The sequence below is a fragment of the Sinocyclocheilus rhinocerous genome, unplaced genomic scaffold (assembly GCF_001515625.1).
Source record: "Sinocyclocheilus rhinocerous isolate Xijiao unplaced genomic scaffold, SAMN03320098_v1.1 scaffold1111, whole genome shotgun sequence".
NCBI lineage: Eukaryota > Metazoa > Chordata > Actinopteri > Cypriniformes > Cyprinidae > Sinocyclocheilus > Sinocyclocheilus rhinocerous.
In genome coordinates this window covers 473,235-491,881 of record NW_015655406.1, presented here as the reverse complement: position 1 = coordinate 491,881, position 18,647 = coordinate 473,235, and the positions used below count along the sequence as shown (strand labels likewise).

Sequence of the window (18,647 nt, the reverse complement as noted above, 5' to 3'; positions counted from 1 at the left end):
GCTTCGGCCGGACACGGCATCAACAGTATTGTGAGGGGCGTAACATTTCCGTCTCGCGCTTGAGGTATTCGGCCAATCACAACACATTGGATAGCTGGCCAGTCAGAGCACACCTCGCTTTTTCAGATCGATGAGCTTTGTAAAAATCGACGCGTTTCAAAAAGGCGGGGCATAGAGGAGAAACAATAATGTACAGTATGTGGAAAATAATGTGTTTTTTGAACTTTAAACCGCATAAACACATTTCATTACACCAAATACACAAAATAATGTTCTTTTTAGCAGCATCATATGACCCCTTTAACTCATTTAAAAATCTCCATAGGGTTCTATAGGCCCCTCTAGTGGCTGTAACCATAAAATGCAATTTTACGTAATTTTTCCCCACCAGATGGCATCAGAGACACTCAGTGACTCAATTCCAAGGCCATCTGTTGGTTTTTGATGAAACAGGACTGATGACAGGTCTTTCTTTGTTTTTTGTTTTTGGTGAAATAATGTACAAAAACTGCCTATTTGCTTATGTTTTCTTAAAAATATCCAGAATAAAAGGTAAATATGATAAAAAAATCACCCAAAAATAATAGAAAAACCTACATAATAATTTTTTTTTATTAAATGTTCCAATATAAGCTTTCTGGACCAAAGCCGGCCTCAGCACACGCTAAGCCGGGGCTTCCCCTCACGCTAGGCGGCTGTGTTTTTCGTTGCCACTGATGATTCATACGCGAGTTTTGGGCAGTAGAGTAGCACTTGTTGTTTGTCATTTCTCCGATCACAAATGCAGACAGAGTTTTATGTTTACGCGGTGCGATGCAATGCAACGCAACGCGTAAAAAGACAGTATAAGTCATTATAATCAGTAATTATGTCCCCACTGGATGCAACAAACTCCTCGTTTGTAATGGGTTTTAATGTGTATGTCTAAATAATGTACAAAAACTGCTTATTTGCTTGTTTTCTTAAAAATATCCAGAATAAAAGGTAAATATGATAAAAAAATCACCCAAAAATAATAGAAAAACCTACATAATAATTTTTTTTTATTAAATGTTCCAATATAAGCTTTCTGGACCAAAAATAAAATTAGTGTCATTTTTGGCCTTCGGGTCATTTTGACCCATGAGGGACACTTTTGTTATAGGTTCGGGAGGGACGGATGAGGGTTAACTATACAAGTGAGCCAAAATCCCAGCGTTTTCAGAGATGGAGTTTAATCGAGTCAGTCTGAGACACTAAAAACACGACTTGCTCACATGTAAAGGAATCGCTTCACTCTGAAACACACAGAATATATATTTATTTAATTAAACCTTTGTAATTTGATAATCACACTAAGCAGTATCACAATTTTGGTTTTATTTCGATGCAGCCCTATTCCTATTGAAACTCCTTTTGTTTCAGACCTAAAGTAGCTACAATGAGCCTAATAAATTAGCAAGGCCATCTCTTCCTCAACATTATCCTGTTTCTCTGTGAATATGGACCATAGTTAACCTATCTAAATGTGAAAAGCTTTTCCCCTCAAGCACTATTCTGAAACGACCCGTTACAAATGATCAATAAACCATTGAATTTGCTAGTGCATGAAGACTCACAGTGAGAAGCATCATTAGAGGACTTGTTAAAATACAACACTGCCATCTGAATTCTCCATTAAGAGTTACTCAGAAATCATGGTTTGGACTTTTCAAGTAAAACACAAACAATAATGCAGCGATTTCTCCATTTAATTCCATTTAATTGTCACTAAGTAAAGAAATTACCATCTCAAGAGAAAATACCAAGTTGCTTCATGCTTGCAGGAAAAGCCGGTCACTTTTTTTGGACAATAGCTATGCAATAAGTCTTCTAAAGCGAGTTGCTTTGAATAGTCAGGAAAATGAATGCTCACAAGCAAAAGAGGGCCTTTTTTTTTTTTTTTTTTAGTAAGACAAGCACAAAAGAATGCACAATGTGGCACATTCAACACCCAACTCTTCATCGAAGTGGAAATATGTTTCCACAGTTTTGAATGGAATTGCTGAAGGGACTTACTAATCAAAGCTGAGACGCTGTTCAGTTTTGGATCATATGGGCACTTTCCCTTCCCAGAATCCTCCTTGCCGGGCTCCAGATGGAAGATATATTCCTGAAAGGAAAATTGAAAGCAAAGATTAGATCTCTTTGTCTTACGATCAATTCTACAGAAATGCTTTGCATAGGTCCTCAAATCCCTATAAAACATGACATGGATTTAGTCAACAGCGTTAGGCGTGTGATGACAAAGACTATGGTGCACAGTTGGTAAGAGAAAAGCAATAGCGCAAAATAGGGTATATGTCGAACATCACCTGACCAAACCCGAAGATAATCAGTTAAACTAGCTACTTGTTTTTATTGTTGACGTTTTATTCAATTTTTATATCTAAATGTGAAAAGAATAAAAATAAAAAACTTTTAGATATCAGTCCGCATATGTGATGGACATTGGTTATGATAATCTTTGGTATCTACTTTGAAGGCATCTTGAGTAAAACGGCTTCATATTTAACTAAGCATATGCAAAACGCTTGAACCGGAAGCGACGAGACCCGGTTAACAGAATACGGAAGTCTGTTGCACATAACCCCTATTAACTAATCTCAAAGATAGATCCCAGAATACAATGTGTAGATAAAAAGTTTCTCTATCCAAACTTCTCTGCTTGTACATAGCCTCCATGCTCCTGCTAACACCCGTCTAATCCTGCATTGTGAGCGTGGCGAAATGGCTTACTGACACCAACCCGTCCCAGAATCCCTCAGGCATGATGTAGAAACACTGACTGACAGGTATTTGGATGTGCGATTTAGGAACTGCCACGAGCATGTGCTGACATGCCCTGAAGACTCGCCATGAACCAGATCCATAGCTTTCTAACCCGAGATTTTCCTCTACAGTCACAGAAGGAGACGGAGGAGTGCAAGACATTTCTAATCTTATCGATCAACATTAATTTAAAGGAGAGCGGAACGGCTGTCAAAATATTCAGAGTTGTCCAGCATTAACAGATTTTCATTTCACCCATTATTAAATCCAACAGAAACAAACAGATCCTGCAGGGTTGCTTTAAATGAGAAATTGCAAATTTGCTATAGATACCCTATTTTCTTCTGTTTGACAGATGTGATATGGGGCATTGAATGGAAATTATAGTGTACTGCAAAAATTGCTAAATTTTGTGAGAATTACCTGAATAATCATTAAAAAAAGTTTTCAAATGCCTCATTTCATTTATGTGTTTGCCATCAATTTATGCCACTATGTTATTATTATTATCATTATAATAAAAAATAAATGTATTACATACATTTAATTAATAAATATTATTTTTAAATCATTTTATTAATAAGGTAATGGATTAGATTTGTCTCTTTTTTTACCATTCACAATTATATTTAATAAATGAATTTACAAATTAAATACCTTAAATCACTTTATTGATGAGTTGAGTTTTTTAATTAACTAACTTATTTATAATGACAATTATTAAAAATATAAAAATAAATGATATAATAATAATAATAATAATAATAATAATAATAATAATATATTATATAAAAATACAACAAAAAAAATCTAATGTAATTAAAAAAAAAAAAAAGCAATTAAATCTACATTGTAACTTTATCTAGCAATAAATTTTAATATAAATAAAATACATTTACACTGGGTTTAAGTGATGCCAATAAACCATATTTTCTAAATTTAATTTAAATTTTCTCTTGATGTGAAGTGTTAGTGTTAGTGCTTTAGGAGCAATGGTTTAGGAGCAATGGTTTAGTCAACAAAAGTGTAGTTTAAGGTTTGAGTCTTTACATTGTGATGCTCAAACTTACAGTATCCCCATAAAGATTGTACTAGGAGTGAGCTCAGGTCACAAAAAGGTTAAGCACTTCTTCCTGTGATGTGAAAAGTAGGCCGGCTGAAGTATTTGAGTAATGTTTAGCTGTGTAGGTCTATTATTTCCTCTGCTTCTTTGTGTTTGGTAGAGCCGCCTTGTGTTTGCTCTGTATCAACTGTCTGAAAGTCTGTGTGCGTGTTTAGCATTCACTCCTTTGAGGGCAGTGATCAAACTAAAACAGAGAAGGTTATGTATTGCAAGTTAGTTATTTATAAAGAAATTGCAATAGTACAAGAAAAAAACACTTTCAGATTATGTAATGTTCCATTGAAAAATATCTTGCAAATTAACAATTAACTTCAGAAGTTAGGTTTGCAGGTTGAACTACAAAGAGAGAAACACTCAACAAGCTAAGACACTACAGAAGAACAAAACTTCAATCAGCCGACAGAGATTAACCATGAAGACATATTCTACAGTTAAAAGAAAGCAAAGACTTTAATGCACAAAAAACAAGACATGAGACACAAAACAAAGCTTTAAAAGAAAACAGGTTAGAAATACAAGACAAAGAGTTAACAAAAAAAACCTCCAGACATCAGACACAGATGAGGCGGAACAAGAAAGACAGAGGAACGAAAAGCATGTAGGTTAATGCATCTTTAGACTGAAGGAGAGTCATCAGGCTCGCGGCAGACATCCAGATCTGCGTCCCACCTGTAGTCCTGTCTCATCAAACACTGTTTCAGGTTCAGTTGCACGACTAGATCTTCCTCTGGTCTGGGGCATCTGGAGATGCATGGCAGTCTAAAACAGAACATAGTCACATGACTTAAGATGTTACTCACTTACCAAGCATGGTTGCCCGCTTCAAAAAGAAAAAGAGGACATAAGTTCATCTAGGCACTGAGGTGACCTTTAACACTCAGAGAAACAATATTCATTACATGTTTGTGTATCTATGAATGCTTTTGCAAGTGAAAAATCAGCTCTGTTCCAAAACGTAATAAGTTGTGATTTTGCCAAAAATAAAAATAAATGCATATTAATAATAATAAATTAAATAAATAAAAAATAAAATAAGGCATCACTGCAAGTATCCGTTACAGTAAAGGCAATCCCAGAATGCATTGCACAGTTGCACAGCGTTTTTTACAGCGTTTTTTTGTATGATGATAAAAAAAAAGTAAAAAATAAATACATTTTATATTATATAAGTGTAATATTTTTTAGATAACACACACACACACACACACACCTCATTTCACATGTGTGCAATCAATTCATGCCATTTTTTGTACTTTTACAATTTTTTATTAGATATTATTCTTTTACTTTTTTTTATCATTATTTTTATTCATTTATAATTATTATTATTTTATTAATATGACAATTGCTAAGATTTGTCTCTTTGTATTCTTCCATTCTATCTATTTACATTTACTTTTTCTATTTACTTTTATTTTTAAATATAATTATTTTAATAGTGCAAAATAGTCCCGTTTTATTGAATATATGAATAAATCATGAACATAATCAATAAACATTAAGTATTTTTGTGTGCTATGTAATTTTATGCCCCACTTTCTGCATTGTGATCGTTCATTGCCGCTTCGGTTAGGAAGTTGCCTTGGTAGTAAGGGAAGTAGACTCTAAAACCATCAAAACAGACTAACTAACCACCAGTGTTGGGAGTAACGCATTACAGTAACGGATTACTTTTTGCTGTAACGCAGTAGTGTAAGGCATTACTAATCAATTTTAAGTCATATTTTACTCGGTACATGTTCAGTAACTCTTGCGTTACAACACACTTTTAGCCCAAAATGTAATTGTTCAAAGAAAAAGAAAAGACAGCAAGACCGCGAGACATTAACGAATCAAAAATGCCGCAAATAAGTTATATTTCCTGTTCATCGTCAGTCAATAGCCGCGTGTTGTGTCCAAGTTTGTAAATAAAGACTAAACGACAGCTTCTGATATATTTGTTTAGCGATTTATTTAATTCATCTCCCTCTCGCTGGTGGAACTTGTATTGCGTGACGTAGCCCAGTGAAGGCAGGTTTAGGGCGGGTTTTACAGGAGTGCCGCGAGGCTACTGGCCAGACAGTGGAAACGCGGCATGATTTCGGCCTCTGTGCTCGAGGTCCGAGGCTATTAGCCCCGCCCGGCTCACTGTAAGCCCTGGCTCGCATTGGCCAGTGGAAAAGCGGCTAATGGGTGAAGATGGCAGAAGACTGTACATTCGCGAGATGGACGTATGCGCATCTTGTCATGGCATTAGAGTTTACATATAGTCCTGTTGTGTCTAATATGAATAGACCCAAGCTATTCACAGATATTGCCAGATAATCACTTTACCTCTACCATACTTTTAACAGACTTGTATTGTTTGTGATTCTGGCTGTCATCCTTTCTTGCATTGTCTTGAGCCTTGACTTGCCAATTATAAGCTATATTGTTAGTAGCCTGGATAGCGCACAGTCATTATGATACACAAAAGTAATACAGGAGTCATGTAACGCATTACAATTCTGAGACAGTAATATTGTAAGGTAAGGACTTACTTTTAAATAACAGTAACAAGTAATCTATAATGTATTACAGTTTGGAAGTAACTTGCACAACACTGCTAACCACCTGGTTTACTGTGCACTCTTTTTCAGCATGGACATCAAGCTTGCTTACTAGGTTTCGGAAGAGAGTTTGTGTGTGAAAGATATTAGGCACTACAGATATCTTGAAGTGTAAAGCAAAACTGGTCTGGGACTGTGGTGTCGGGTTCGCGCAGATGCTTATCATAGCGTGCTGCTGTTGGATGGTTTGATCGTGATTTGTTGCACAGCTGGCTATCGGAAAACCCCAAAAATCAACACCGAGTCAGCACGTCTGCTGTGGCCACATGTGTTTCTTTCAACATACTGTCTTGGGTACAGTCTGAATGCAAAGACTGGGCTAGCACGCCAAAGACCTGCTGCAGTTGGCCACATCTGGATGCCTTTGGATTAATGTGCGTCTGTATGTGTTAGATGTGATGTGTGTCGTGCTCATTGGGACAGACGTGAAGATGTTTGCCTGACTGGAGGACTTTGTGGACGCAGTCTGTGACCCAGGTTTCCTGTCTAGAAAGAGCAGGGTGTGAAGGGGTATGATATCACCTCTCAGCTCTTATACCAACATTCAAACACAGAGGGCATTAAAAGGATGTGTGCCAGTTAAACATTCCTGGGAAATGTTGAGGCAATTTATTATTATGGGGGGCTACAGACCACCAGTACCATACTGGGACGCTATAATGGGAGCTCCCATAGCATAACACCTTACATAATACAGATCTCGGGCTTAAAACTAGGAAACTATAGGAATAATTCTGTCGTTATTTATTCACCCTCATGTTATTCCAAACCCGTGTGACTTTTTGAATAACATTTAATGCTGGTCTCCCCCCCCCCTCACCATTAATATAATATAATATAATATAATATAATATAATATAATATAATATAAAAAATTATATAATATAATAATACATTTATAGGTATATACATTTTTTATATACAAGATAAAATTAAATAAATCACCATTACATTATTATTATTATTATTACAAATTTTGTATTATAAGTACATAATAAATTATTTTAAGTATTTAAATATAAAAAAAAAAAAACACTGACAAAAGCGTCAAATTTTTAATCATCGTCCACGATAATCTTCCTCTTCATTTAGCGATTGATTGCTGCAACTGAATCATTGAGTCAGTGAGTTGAATTTCGATGAACAAATCTGTTCACTCTTGTTTGAGAACTAAACTGAGAACTGGTTCACTGAAAAGAACCATCTAAAAGATCAACGTTTTTTTTTTACACAGCAGCACAAAGGCAATATAATGTTGTTGATTTATTCAATTATTTTATTCTAAACTCACTGAAGCTTTAAATTTTGTCTTTATGAAATGAATTAAAGTTTCATAATTTTTTCTACATTTTGAAAATGTTGCCTTAGCAACTACCTGAAATAAAACAAGCTTTTTCAATTAACATTTATTTTGTTTCAAGTTCCGAAAATGTTTTTCATTTTTGGGTGAACTATCCCATTAAGAAATGCATAACCAATTAGAGTAACTGTATTATTAGCATAGGTGTGTGCGTGTGTTAAGAAAATAATGTAAATGGATTCCCAACTTCTGACTTCTATTAATTCCACTTTAAAAGTCCCTGGACCGTCATTAGAGAACAAGCATTGTATTTAGAGTGGCAAAAGTGCTAGCTGCACAAGCAAGGGTCCTAATAAGGCAAAGAGGGTCCCACAGAGTGATGCCTGGCTTGAGTGAAGAAACTCAAGCTCCTCAGTTAAAGAGTAAGACTAAACAGGAGAGAGAGTTATAGCGCACTGGGGAAGGCAGCTGTGAGGCTGAATGCCAGCCAACACCTGGAGGGTTTTTAATGGGGGAGGAGGTGACACAGGGGGACGGTGAGTGAGAAATCTCACTTGATGAACTGTAAGAGTTGGTAATGGATAGATTTGTTGAGAAATCTGGAAAAGGAATAGCTATAAAAACAGTAAGAACACCTGTGCCTCACAGGTATCCAGGTGTACCCTGTCACCCCACTCTCAGAAAAGGTAGTTACCATAGGCTTGCGTCCTCTGTTGACATAAGTGCACACTGGGTTGTAGGCGCCTGTCCCGCACACGTACAAGTGTGTCCTGTTCCACGGCTCGATCAGACGAATGAAATTACCACACTCGCCCTGAGAGAGGAAACAATCACGGTAATTATTTTCACACATGTCTGTGACAGACTGAACAAAAGAGCCATTAGACCACCAGACATAAAAAAAAAACAGTGAAATTGTGGCTTTTAGTTCATGTCTGTTAGCTTTTAGCATTATATGCTACATGCTACTGCTAAACTGCTAATTAAGAAAATAAACTTTAGGCAGATATAAACATGTGAAAATTAGTCCTTCAGTTCTAGGAAAACAGACCAAAACTTTTGATGGCAGTATTTAGAGACTATTTGTCTGAATACAAGAACTGTAACAATGCCAGAAACATACTCTGCTAGTATGCAAACACAGATGCTAATGTTTGGCCAATGCAATCAGGTATACGGGTAGCTAGCTATAAACATGTCAGCATTTTAAATCATCTCAAACTTTATTCCTCCACTTCACTGTATTTGACCTCAAAGAAAAAATGGCTGTAGAAGACTTTGCAATATGATAGTTTATAATAATACTCATAATGACGGAGTTGCCCTATTCATTTTGCTTTGATGTACACAGCCTTTCAAAATTCAGGGACTTTTAAAACATTTTTTGTAAGAAGTCTCTTATGCTCACCAAGGCTGCATTTATTTGATTAAAAGTACAGTAAAAACAGTAATATTGTAAAATACTATTACTATTTAAAATAACTATTTTCTATTTGAATATATTTTAAAATGTAATTTGTTCCTGTGATTCAAAGCTGAATTTTCAGCATCATTACTCCAGTCTTCAGTGTCACATGATCCTTCAGAAATCATTCTAATATGATTTGAAACATTTCTAATATGAAGCATTTCTTTTTGTACTCAATGTTGAAAACAGTTGTGCTGCTCCATATTTACTGTATGTGCAAACCGTGAAACATTTTTTTCCCAAGATTTCTTTGATGAATAGAAAAAGTTTGCATTTCTTTGAAATAGAAATCGTTTGTAATATTATGAATGTATTTACTGTCACTTTTGACAAATTTAATGCATCCTTGCTGAATAAAACCATCAATGTCTTGGTTGGGAAAAAAAAAAGAAAATCTTACTGACCCCAAAATTTTGTATTTCAAAACTCAACAACATGCATTCATAGAGTATCAATATGCAGCTAATCATGGCTTCATCTAGCTGTGATGTCACTGAAAGACTATGGCCTGTTTAAAGAAGCATAACTTCCTCTTTTAATAGGAAATCACAGGAAAGAAGCATCCAATTATTTCCTAGGTTTTTAAACTCTGTACTGGCATGTATTTCAGCAACCTTACATTCAAGAGTTCAAAAGATTCAAATCAGAAATGTTCCCCTAAAGAGCTACATGTGGATTAATTTCACAGCAAGTGCATTCACCATTATTAATAATTCCTGAGCTGTGGTTAAAACCCATCACATCCCACAACCAAACTGACACCAAGTACCATACCAGTGCACAACAAAACACCCCCAATGTAATGCACCCCGCAGATGTGCAGATGATCAGGTGATGCACACGGTTTCTTTAACAGATCACTAAACTGCATGTCCAATTCCATATGTCCGCAAATCTAGGAATTTAACCGGTTCGAGTTCATTGCATGCTGGATCTAGCATCTGTTTTCCCTCTCTGAATATCTATGAGTGCATATGTTTTTGTGTGTGGTGGCTGACCTGGAAGGCTGAGGTTTGTAATGCATATATTTGACCTCAGCACTACTCCTAAACTTGAATATCTAACTTTCACTTCATTTATATCAGCAAATATTTTTTGTTGAGCTTGAGGGCTATAGACCCTGACCAAACGATTTTGTATATGCTGTGTATTTGTAATGACATTTACAGCTTAAAATCCAAACCACAAACAGATGTCACATAGCCATAGTGTTTCATAAGTGAGAGCTGGCTGGAGTTATCGAGATGAGTTAAGATGTCTAAACAAAGATATCTTGCGAGCAAATGTGGACCAACTGTAAACTGAAAAACTGGTTGTGTATGTGGTTGTGACACTGTCTGGAATAATTCTTGGAGGAATTAGAACACTAATTTGAAGGGCTGAGCGGTTTTCCAAGAGTGCTATTCTGTGTTTTCTGCGGCCTTCCAAATTAGAGTATATGTGCGCGGAGTGGAAGCAAAGAAATTGAAAGACGGCACTCACGTTTGTGTCTTTGCCACTTAAAACACACTCCGTTTTCCTCTGTGGGGAAACAGGCCAGTGTATCTGAAAGAGAGTATAAGAGAGAATGGTCAATCCCATTTGTCACAACAATGATACACTATCTCAGAAACGATCCACTTTAACTCAACCTTTCACCGTAACGAGCTGAAACAGCCAGGGAATGTTCACCCTGAATTTTTATAAGGCCCCAAAGTTCCCCACATATCCAGCCTTTAGTTTTATAGAATTTAATAGTCAGTTTCCTGAATTGCTGTGAGCTAATCAGTAAAAGTAACAGTGATAGAGAAATGACCCTTGGAGCCTGCTGTGATTTAGTTTGTGTTTGTCCAGGAACTGAATCCAAAATAGTGTGAATATCATTCTTTAAATAAATAAATTAATTAATAAAACTGTAAATAATAAATAAAACAATTTAAATAAATAAATAAAAATATAAAATAATAGGGCTGGGTTTTGACACAAATTTCACGATTCGATTCGATTCTCATTCACAAGCTTGCGATTCGATTCCCGATTCGATATCGATTATTTTGGATATACTGTGTGCTGAAACTGGTATTAATGTGGAGGAGATGATCAGTTCACGTCTGTTGAACTGAGGCGCTACAGCGATCTGTCACTCCACATTAAACAGTGCCAAAATGGCATTTATTGTTTGAATACTTTAATACAATGGACAGAATTTGAAATCTGAGACTTTGTTTCATATAAAAATTACCAAAGCACAATGCTTATTGCGATATATTGGATGGGAAATGCCCTTCAACGTTCCGTGCATTAACTGAAAACAGGCTAGACTAATCGATTCTTGGGATTTAAGAATCGATATCGTTCCGTAAAAATGATAATCGATTAATATCGAGATATCAATATTTTTTACCCAGCCCTATAAAATAATACATTAAAAACACCAAATAAAAATAAATAAAATACAGTAAAAATTAAAAACAAAAGAATAAATCAAATAAATAAAAGCAAAAGCTGTAAAATAAAATTATACAACTTAAAATACAATTAAAATACAAAACGGAATAAATAAATGATAAAATATATATTCATAAATGAAACAAAAATAAACAAATAAAAACATAAAATACTAAAAAATAATAAATAAATAAATCCGCCTATCTATGTTAGTGGGAGGCAGATGGAGTGGTTTGTGTTGGTTCTTACTATGAGAGGTTCTCGGTTGATGTCATGGAGGTCCAGAGACAGGATGTAGTCTTTGCTGCCCACATACATGCGGTCGTGATCCTCATCCATGCGCAGGATGCGATAGTCTGATGTGTTCAACAGGAAAGAGAAGTGATGGGATGTACCCGTAGACCTCAGATCTGCAGAAAGAGAGAGAGAGAGAAAATTCAGATCAATCCGCAAAAACAGAGAAGCCATTTATTGCTACGACATTGTTTGTTTTAGAAAGATTTACACAGAGAGAAAGAGCGTTTCCACTCCCAGTATCATTCCATTTCCATAATTGCTTAAATACATCTCATAAAAACATGGCAACTTGACAATAACATAATAGTTTTGGCCACAGTTCACAATAAAGAATACTCAATCCATTTCACCTTATGAGGTAATAGAGGGTTTGTTATTGCAGGCACAAAACATGGCAATCGAATCTGTAATCATGTCTTCAGATATTTCCAATCTTATCTTAGAGACACACAAGCATAGCGAGATCTGAGAGAGAGAGAGGAAAAAAGAACTTCACTGTGTTTCCAAAGCAAAAGGAAGTTATCAATAAATTAAACAAAATATATGTGCTGGGCTTTCTTTTTGGAGTTGAAAAATATGTAGAAAATTATATAAAAAGATACTATATTAACATTTTTGTATAAACATTATAATTTTAGGATATGAACATTTATGGACGGCGTAAAACATTATTCAACAGACGGCAGTTAACCTGGTGTTGCACACAGGTCACAGAGGACAAGGAACACACACACACACACACACACACACACACACACACATGTCTCTTCAGAACATCTGCCAATCAAAAAGTCAGGAATCACGCCGTAGAGATAACGATTAAAAATAAATTCTAATCTTAGTAATTTATCAAAACAAATCCAACGATGAATTACCGGTTTATCTGCCTGACATAGGCCCTAAATTCACTAGCACAATACACTGTGATTAATCATATTACCATTGCTCTGTTTGTATAGTTTGATTTAATATATCCATGAGTGAGGGTTGTGTTTTGAGGTCAGGGCTCTGATTGACAGCAGTCACAACAGTGTGTGTGAGTCTCCGTCTGTGAGATTATTTGTGTTTCAGCTCAAGGCACAACAATGAATCCATCATGTAGAATATGTGTGGATAGACATGAACGGACCGAGGAAAATAAATAATAAGAAAAAGAAAGGAAGAGCAGAAGAGTCTAAGAGAATGTAACAAAGAAAGAAATAGAAAGCAAGAGCAAATGAAAAAGATACAAGAGCAAAAGTGAAATAAAGTAAAAAAAAAAAAGGAGGAACAAGAAAAAAAAAAAAGAGTGAAAGAAAAAGCCTGAGCCAAAGAACTAGCAAAAACAGAATGAAAAACAAAGAAATCAAGATCAAAAGACCAAGCAAAAGAAACCAAGAGAAAGAGTGAAAGCAACAAAAAAAAAAGTAGACTCCACATAGTAGTCCCAGCTCCTCTCAGCACGCCTGTCAGCATCTCCTAAACATCTGTTTGTTTTAGCAGCCCTGTTGACTGACCATCTGCTGGGTCAGACCTCACTCACATCAGTGTGTGTTTCCACTCAAGACCCAGGTGAAGCTTTCACACACAAGACCATGAGCTCAATCTCACAGCACATTTGGTATATGCCCATTCCAAAGCTGGCACCATGATGCTGGGATGGGAGTGGTTGCTAGAGTGTTGGTTGGTGGTTGCCTAGCAAAGTCATAGCACAATTCTCCTCAAATATCCACACAATTTGAGTTATCATTCATGTTTGTTGCATAAATAGAGCATCATTAAATATTAATAACTTAGGGGAAAGATAGGGGCCTGTTCAATTCTTTACCCAAACAAGCAGCTCTAATAAATCAGGGAGCAAGACAGTACAGCTATTCTGTCCACCACATAACCTAAATATAACACTTCGACAGGATATTCACTACATGCATTCAATGATTTTTGCCGAGCCGTGCAGCAAACCCAGTTCCTGAAGCTCTCAAAGAAAACACTAGTGTTTAAAGTCTGGAATGTTCTACTGGGAGGGGAAATGTAAGTTTACTATTGTAGGAATTCAAGTATGCACTGTGTCTCTGAATGCACAAAGCTCGCTTCAGCTCTAAGGCTTGGCATATGGTCGGACCTGATGAAACCAGAGTAAATATGGAGCAGAGACTGTGCATGCCAAAAATTAAATGTTACCCTTATCTCCCTCTTCTCTCGTTCTCTCTCTTGACTTTCAATGCCCCAAACTGTCTCTCATTCCGTCTCTTTCTCTCTAGCAAGACAGAGGGCCACCTGTGGAAACAAGACCAACTGTTTAAAGATCCCCTGTACTTCAATACCAACAGCTCCACGTCTATCTTGGATCCATCCGGACACATGAGCCAACAACTACCTTTAGACAATATCAGACTAGAGTCTACTTGGAAGCAATAAAAGACAGTGCCAAGATGCAACGCTAACAATATGATCCTCTGACAAGTGGAAAATTTACATAGCCCACCCACACGCATATTGGCTAAGAAACTACATCTGTAATGAGATTAAATAGTTTTTATATCTATATTTTTTCATATCTAAATTCAACAATTCCCTCAACTCTAACTGCATCTTGGATGATTTTTTTTTCTCCACAGAGCATAGGCAACACACTACAGCTGCATCCAAAATCACATACTTCCCTACTATATAGTAGTACAGCCACGGTTTTGGATGCAGCCTAGGTTTTGGAACTGAGCTACTACCTTCTATGGTGTCTGATTTGGATTAAGATGAAAACAGTTCGGATAGACTAATAAAACAGTAGAGGTGCTGAAATATTGCAAGAATAACCATATAACTGGTCTTAATTATATCTACAAAGCCATCGTCTACTAAAACCACAGCATTATTTGATAGATCCATTTTCAACTTTTAGGTGAAAGACCTGTGAAAATCCAGTCAAGTGGAGCCAGATAACCCTTGAGGAACGCCATTACCTTGTGCAGTCTTAGTAGCTGACTACTGGGGGGTCTGTTTTACACACACACTAGAGACTTTGTCTTGAGAATGTCCCCTCTCTGCTTCGCCTCTGTAGCATGAAATGGCTTGTTGGAGGAAAACTAGAACTTGGTGTTGTTAACGAGTAAGTACCCTGACCCGTACTTGCACTTTTTAGCCTTTTTTCTACAATTCCCACTCTCACGGACACATGTCCACTCTACTCTTTGCATGAGCAGTGTAGCAGGAAGAGACCGAGGGATATCCGTTCCAAAATACAGCTGCTATGTTCAGCTCCTTCTCTTCTTCTACCTTTTCACATGGTCTTGTTCGCTCTGAGTTTCTCCAATCAACTGAAAACCTTCTCGCTTCCTTCACGCCGTATGCTCTGGTAAACCATAAGGTAGGTAACGTGACCTGGTGGGAGTTTTGGTGTGGGTATGTGAGATCAGCTCTAATCCATGCTTGCTATACGTGATGGTACCAAGATTTCCAGAAATGACCTCTTTCTTCCTGACTGGCTTTTCCAGTTGCTGGCCAGAAATTGCAGAGCATGCATGCTGGGCCAATTCTGCTCTAAAACCCACAAAGGTACATGCTCCCATAGCATTACAATCATAAGCTGCTGGATAAAGTCGCTTCCCATAAGATGTAGCATTAGTTGCATTGAACGCTAATATGGTTCAGTCTGTGGCCCCATGCAGTGGTCACTGTATTGAATAGAGGGCTGCCAAGATTGCCTGTACTATCTGGATTAGCTGCTTTCAGAAAGTGTGCTTGACATTCAAAAAGTGAAAAACTATATACAATATTATTCTAACAATGTCTAAACTTCATTCTCCATGAAGAAAACTGCTTTTCCAACACACTTTCCACTGCTGAGAGACATCCAAAGTTCACATACTCAAAGATTACAAGCTGTTTTTTCTGTATTAGAAAGACAAAACAGCTGGTGAATAACATTAACACATAAATGACTCATTTCTTTATCTAACGGTCAGCTGTTCACTATGTGCCGCCAAGTGTGCTTGATTTCGGCTGCGAGAGCAGATATTATGAAAGGTCTCATCCTTTTTGTTGACGCCACTGTAGGACATTTCTAGAAGGACTCATCTCTGAATACAAACTTTACACAAAATGTCTTCATGTATTATTTCGTAACACTTTTTTTGTAAGAGTATTTGTGCATTCTTTCATCCTACATAAATTGTGCAGTTTAAATGTTTAGATATACGCATATTTACACATACATAACATCATTAACTCCAGCATAATATCTGTATTTGGAGGCACAAATAGCAAAAGTAAAAATAAAACTATTATTATTATGAATACTACAACAACAAGAACTGCTACTATTACTAATATAATATAATATAATAATACATTGCAAATAGGTTAGAAATTTTTTTGAAAATAAATAAAGATTATGTTACGCAAACTTTAATCAATAATAATAATAATAAATAAATAAATTGCAAAAAGTTTAAATAAACTATTCTTAAGTAAAACAAGAGAAAGAAAAAAGTGGAGATGTCAATCAATATGTCTCAAGTAAACAAGATCAATTTTGATTTCATTTTGACTTTCCTGCACATCAAAAATGTTATTTGAGAGTGGAAACATTTGTTCTAATAAAAACAACAATCATTCAACACTATTTGTGAGTCCAGATTGCTAGCACTGCTATTGTCTTTATACAGCAAGAACTGACTGTCCATCTTGTGTCAGATTTCTCCAGTTTCAAATTTAGTTAAATTAAAGAACCACTGCCAAGCGCTGCGGAGCGAGTTCCTGCAGGAAATTCAGTCTGGCCCCAAGGAGAGGAGAGCAGCAAGAGAAGGAAGAGAGACATGAGGGTGGTTTGGGATTAGCGTGACACCATGTATGCAGGCGGTCCGCGGACAAAGCCAGAACCCAAATCATTGCTCTTCACAGCGTATGCCGTATGACTGTGTATTGGCTCACTCGCTCGCACGCACAAGCAGAAGTGACATTCTCTAGACACATGAAGTGATAATTACAGTTTAAGAGGAGCAGGTGACACACACAGAAAGCACTCACATATAAATAAGTTTTCACCTAGTTATATACACATAATCAAAAGAATCCTTAACTGAACTATAACAAACCTTGAAGTCTATATAAAAATAATTAAAGTGGTATTTGGGTGAGCTTGTCCTATGCAAGTGTAAAAAATACCAGCAAGTTAGCCAAAACTAACAGCTACATTAGTAAAAAATGAATCAAGAAGTCTGGCAATAATGTCACTGTTTTAATGAGACTGGCTCATTGAGTAGACAGCTGTGTTTAAGAGTCTTGCTTAGCAGCCATTAAAATTTGCGAGTTTTAACACATTCATTTTTTTTAATAATGTCTTTGCTTTGTCCAAAATAAAGCTTGACAACCACCAAACACCTGCTATATATACTGTATGTCTACTTAAATTGTGTAACATGAATGCCAAACAGTACCAATAACCAAATCGCTTTGGTTCCTATTGACTTCCATTGTATTTTTGTTCATGGGAACCGAAACTGTTTGGTTTTCAACATTCTTCAAAATATCTTCTTTTGCATTCCACAGAAGAAAGTCAGTCAATCATACAAGTTTGGAATGATACGAGTAAGTAAATGATGGCAGAATTGTCATTTTTGGTCAAACTATCCCTTTAAGGCCTTTAAGGTTTGTTTACTGTATCGTCATGTGACCCTCAGTGATGCCCATCCATGTTGAACAGCTTGCCTTGTGTTGTCTTGTTGTCTGCATGTGGCAAAGTGGGCTGAGCAACACACACACACACACACAACACACACTGGCCCAGCTAACCAATCACAACACACACTGGCCTCGTCATGTGACCCTCAGCGATGCCCATCCATGTTGAACAGCTTGCCTTGTGTTGTCTTGTTGTCTGCATATGGCAAAGTGGGCTGAGCAACACACACACACACACACACACACACACACACACAGATGGCAGCAGTCCAACCCACTGCATGCCGCAGTGCACTTGTGTTATTGTTCTGACAACTCACACATGCTGATTTCCTGTAAGACTCAGATAAGAGCTCACAGAGAGCAGGAAAGCTGTATGTATCCCTAATATGTTCCAGCCGGATGTTGCACATGATTCATATCTAAAGTTCTGGAAGCCTGGCTGTATATGAGGTAAGCAGTGTCTTTATCAGCTCACAGTACAGTTTCATTAAACCTGACGCTATGACTCATGCCGTTAAAAGTCTTGCCTTAAGAGCAACATTATTTTGTGTCGTAAATTAATACACTCTTGTTTCTCAGCCTCTCTCTCTCACACACACACACAGTTTTTGTTGGCCTCCAGGATCAAAAGATGATACAACAGTGAAGGAATGCTTCTATAACTACTGGAAAGCAGGTCTAGCATACTCTTGCTGTTTAGTTTGGACCCGTTTTAAACACAGATGAACGCAACAGAAAAGCCATTATAGAACACAAAAACAGTGGAATAAAACGGACTATTTTAAAGTAAGTTTTAAAGTAAATTCTAGTTTATACATATTTGTCCCTTATATATATTGCTTGTAATTAAAGATAAATAAATAAATAAATATATACATTTACAAATAATTAAATATCAGATAAGAAAATGTTATTAATTTATAAGGATAAATCACTTTGGGTTAAAGACTCTGCTAAAGTAATACAATTTAAAGCAGGCTGGGGACAGATAAT

The 18,647-nt window shown here is 36.5% G+C and overlaps 1 protein-coding gene across 1 annotated transcript in view; it reads right to left on the bottom strand.

The window, feature by feature from the left end:
* The window catches only part of LOC107718228 (semaphorin-3F-like), a 63,257-nt gene that overhangs the window by 13,679 nt on the left and 30,931 nt on the right, over positions 1-18,647 (bottom strand). Inside the window, exons 3-7 of the mRNA XM_016525223.1 lie at positions 11,946-12,106; positions 10,752-10,814; positions 8,496-8,615; positions 4,583-4,672; positions 2,038-2,131 (exon numbers count right to left, since the gene is read on the bottom strand). Of these exons, the coding sequence (XP_016380709.1) occupies positions 2,038-2,131; positions 4,583-4,672; positions 8,496-8,615; positions 10,752-10,814; positions 11,946-12,106 (528 nt within the window). The remainder of the gene's footprint in view (positions 1-2,037; positions 2,132-4,582; positions 4,673-8,495; positions 8,616-10,751; positions 10,815-11,945; positions 12,107-18,647) is intronic.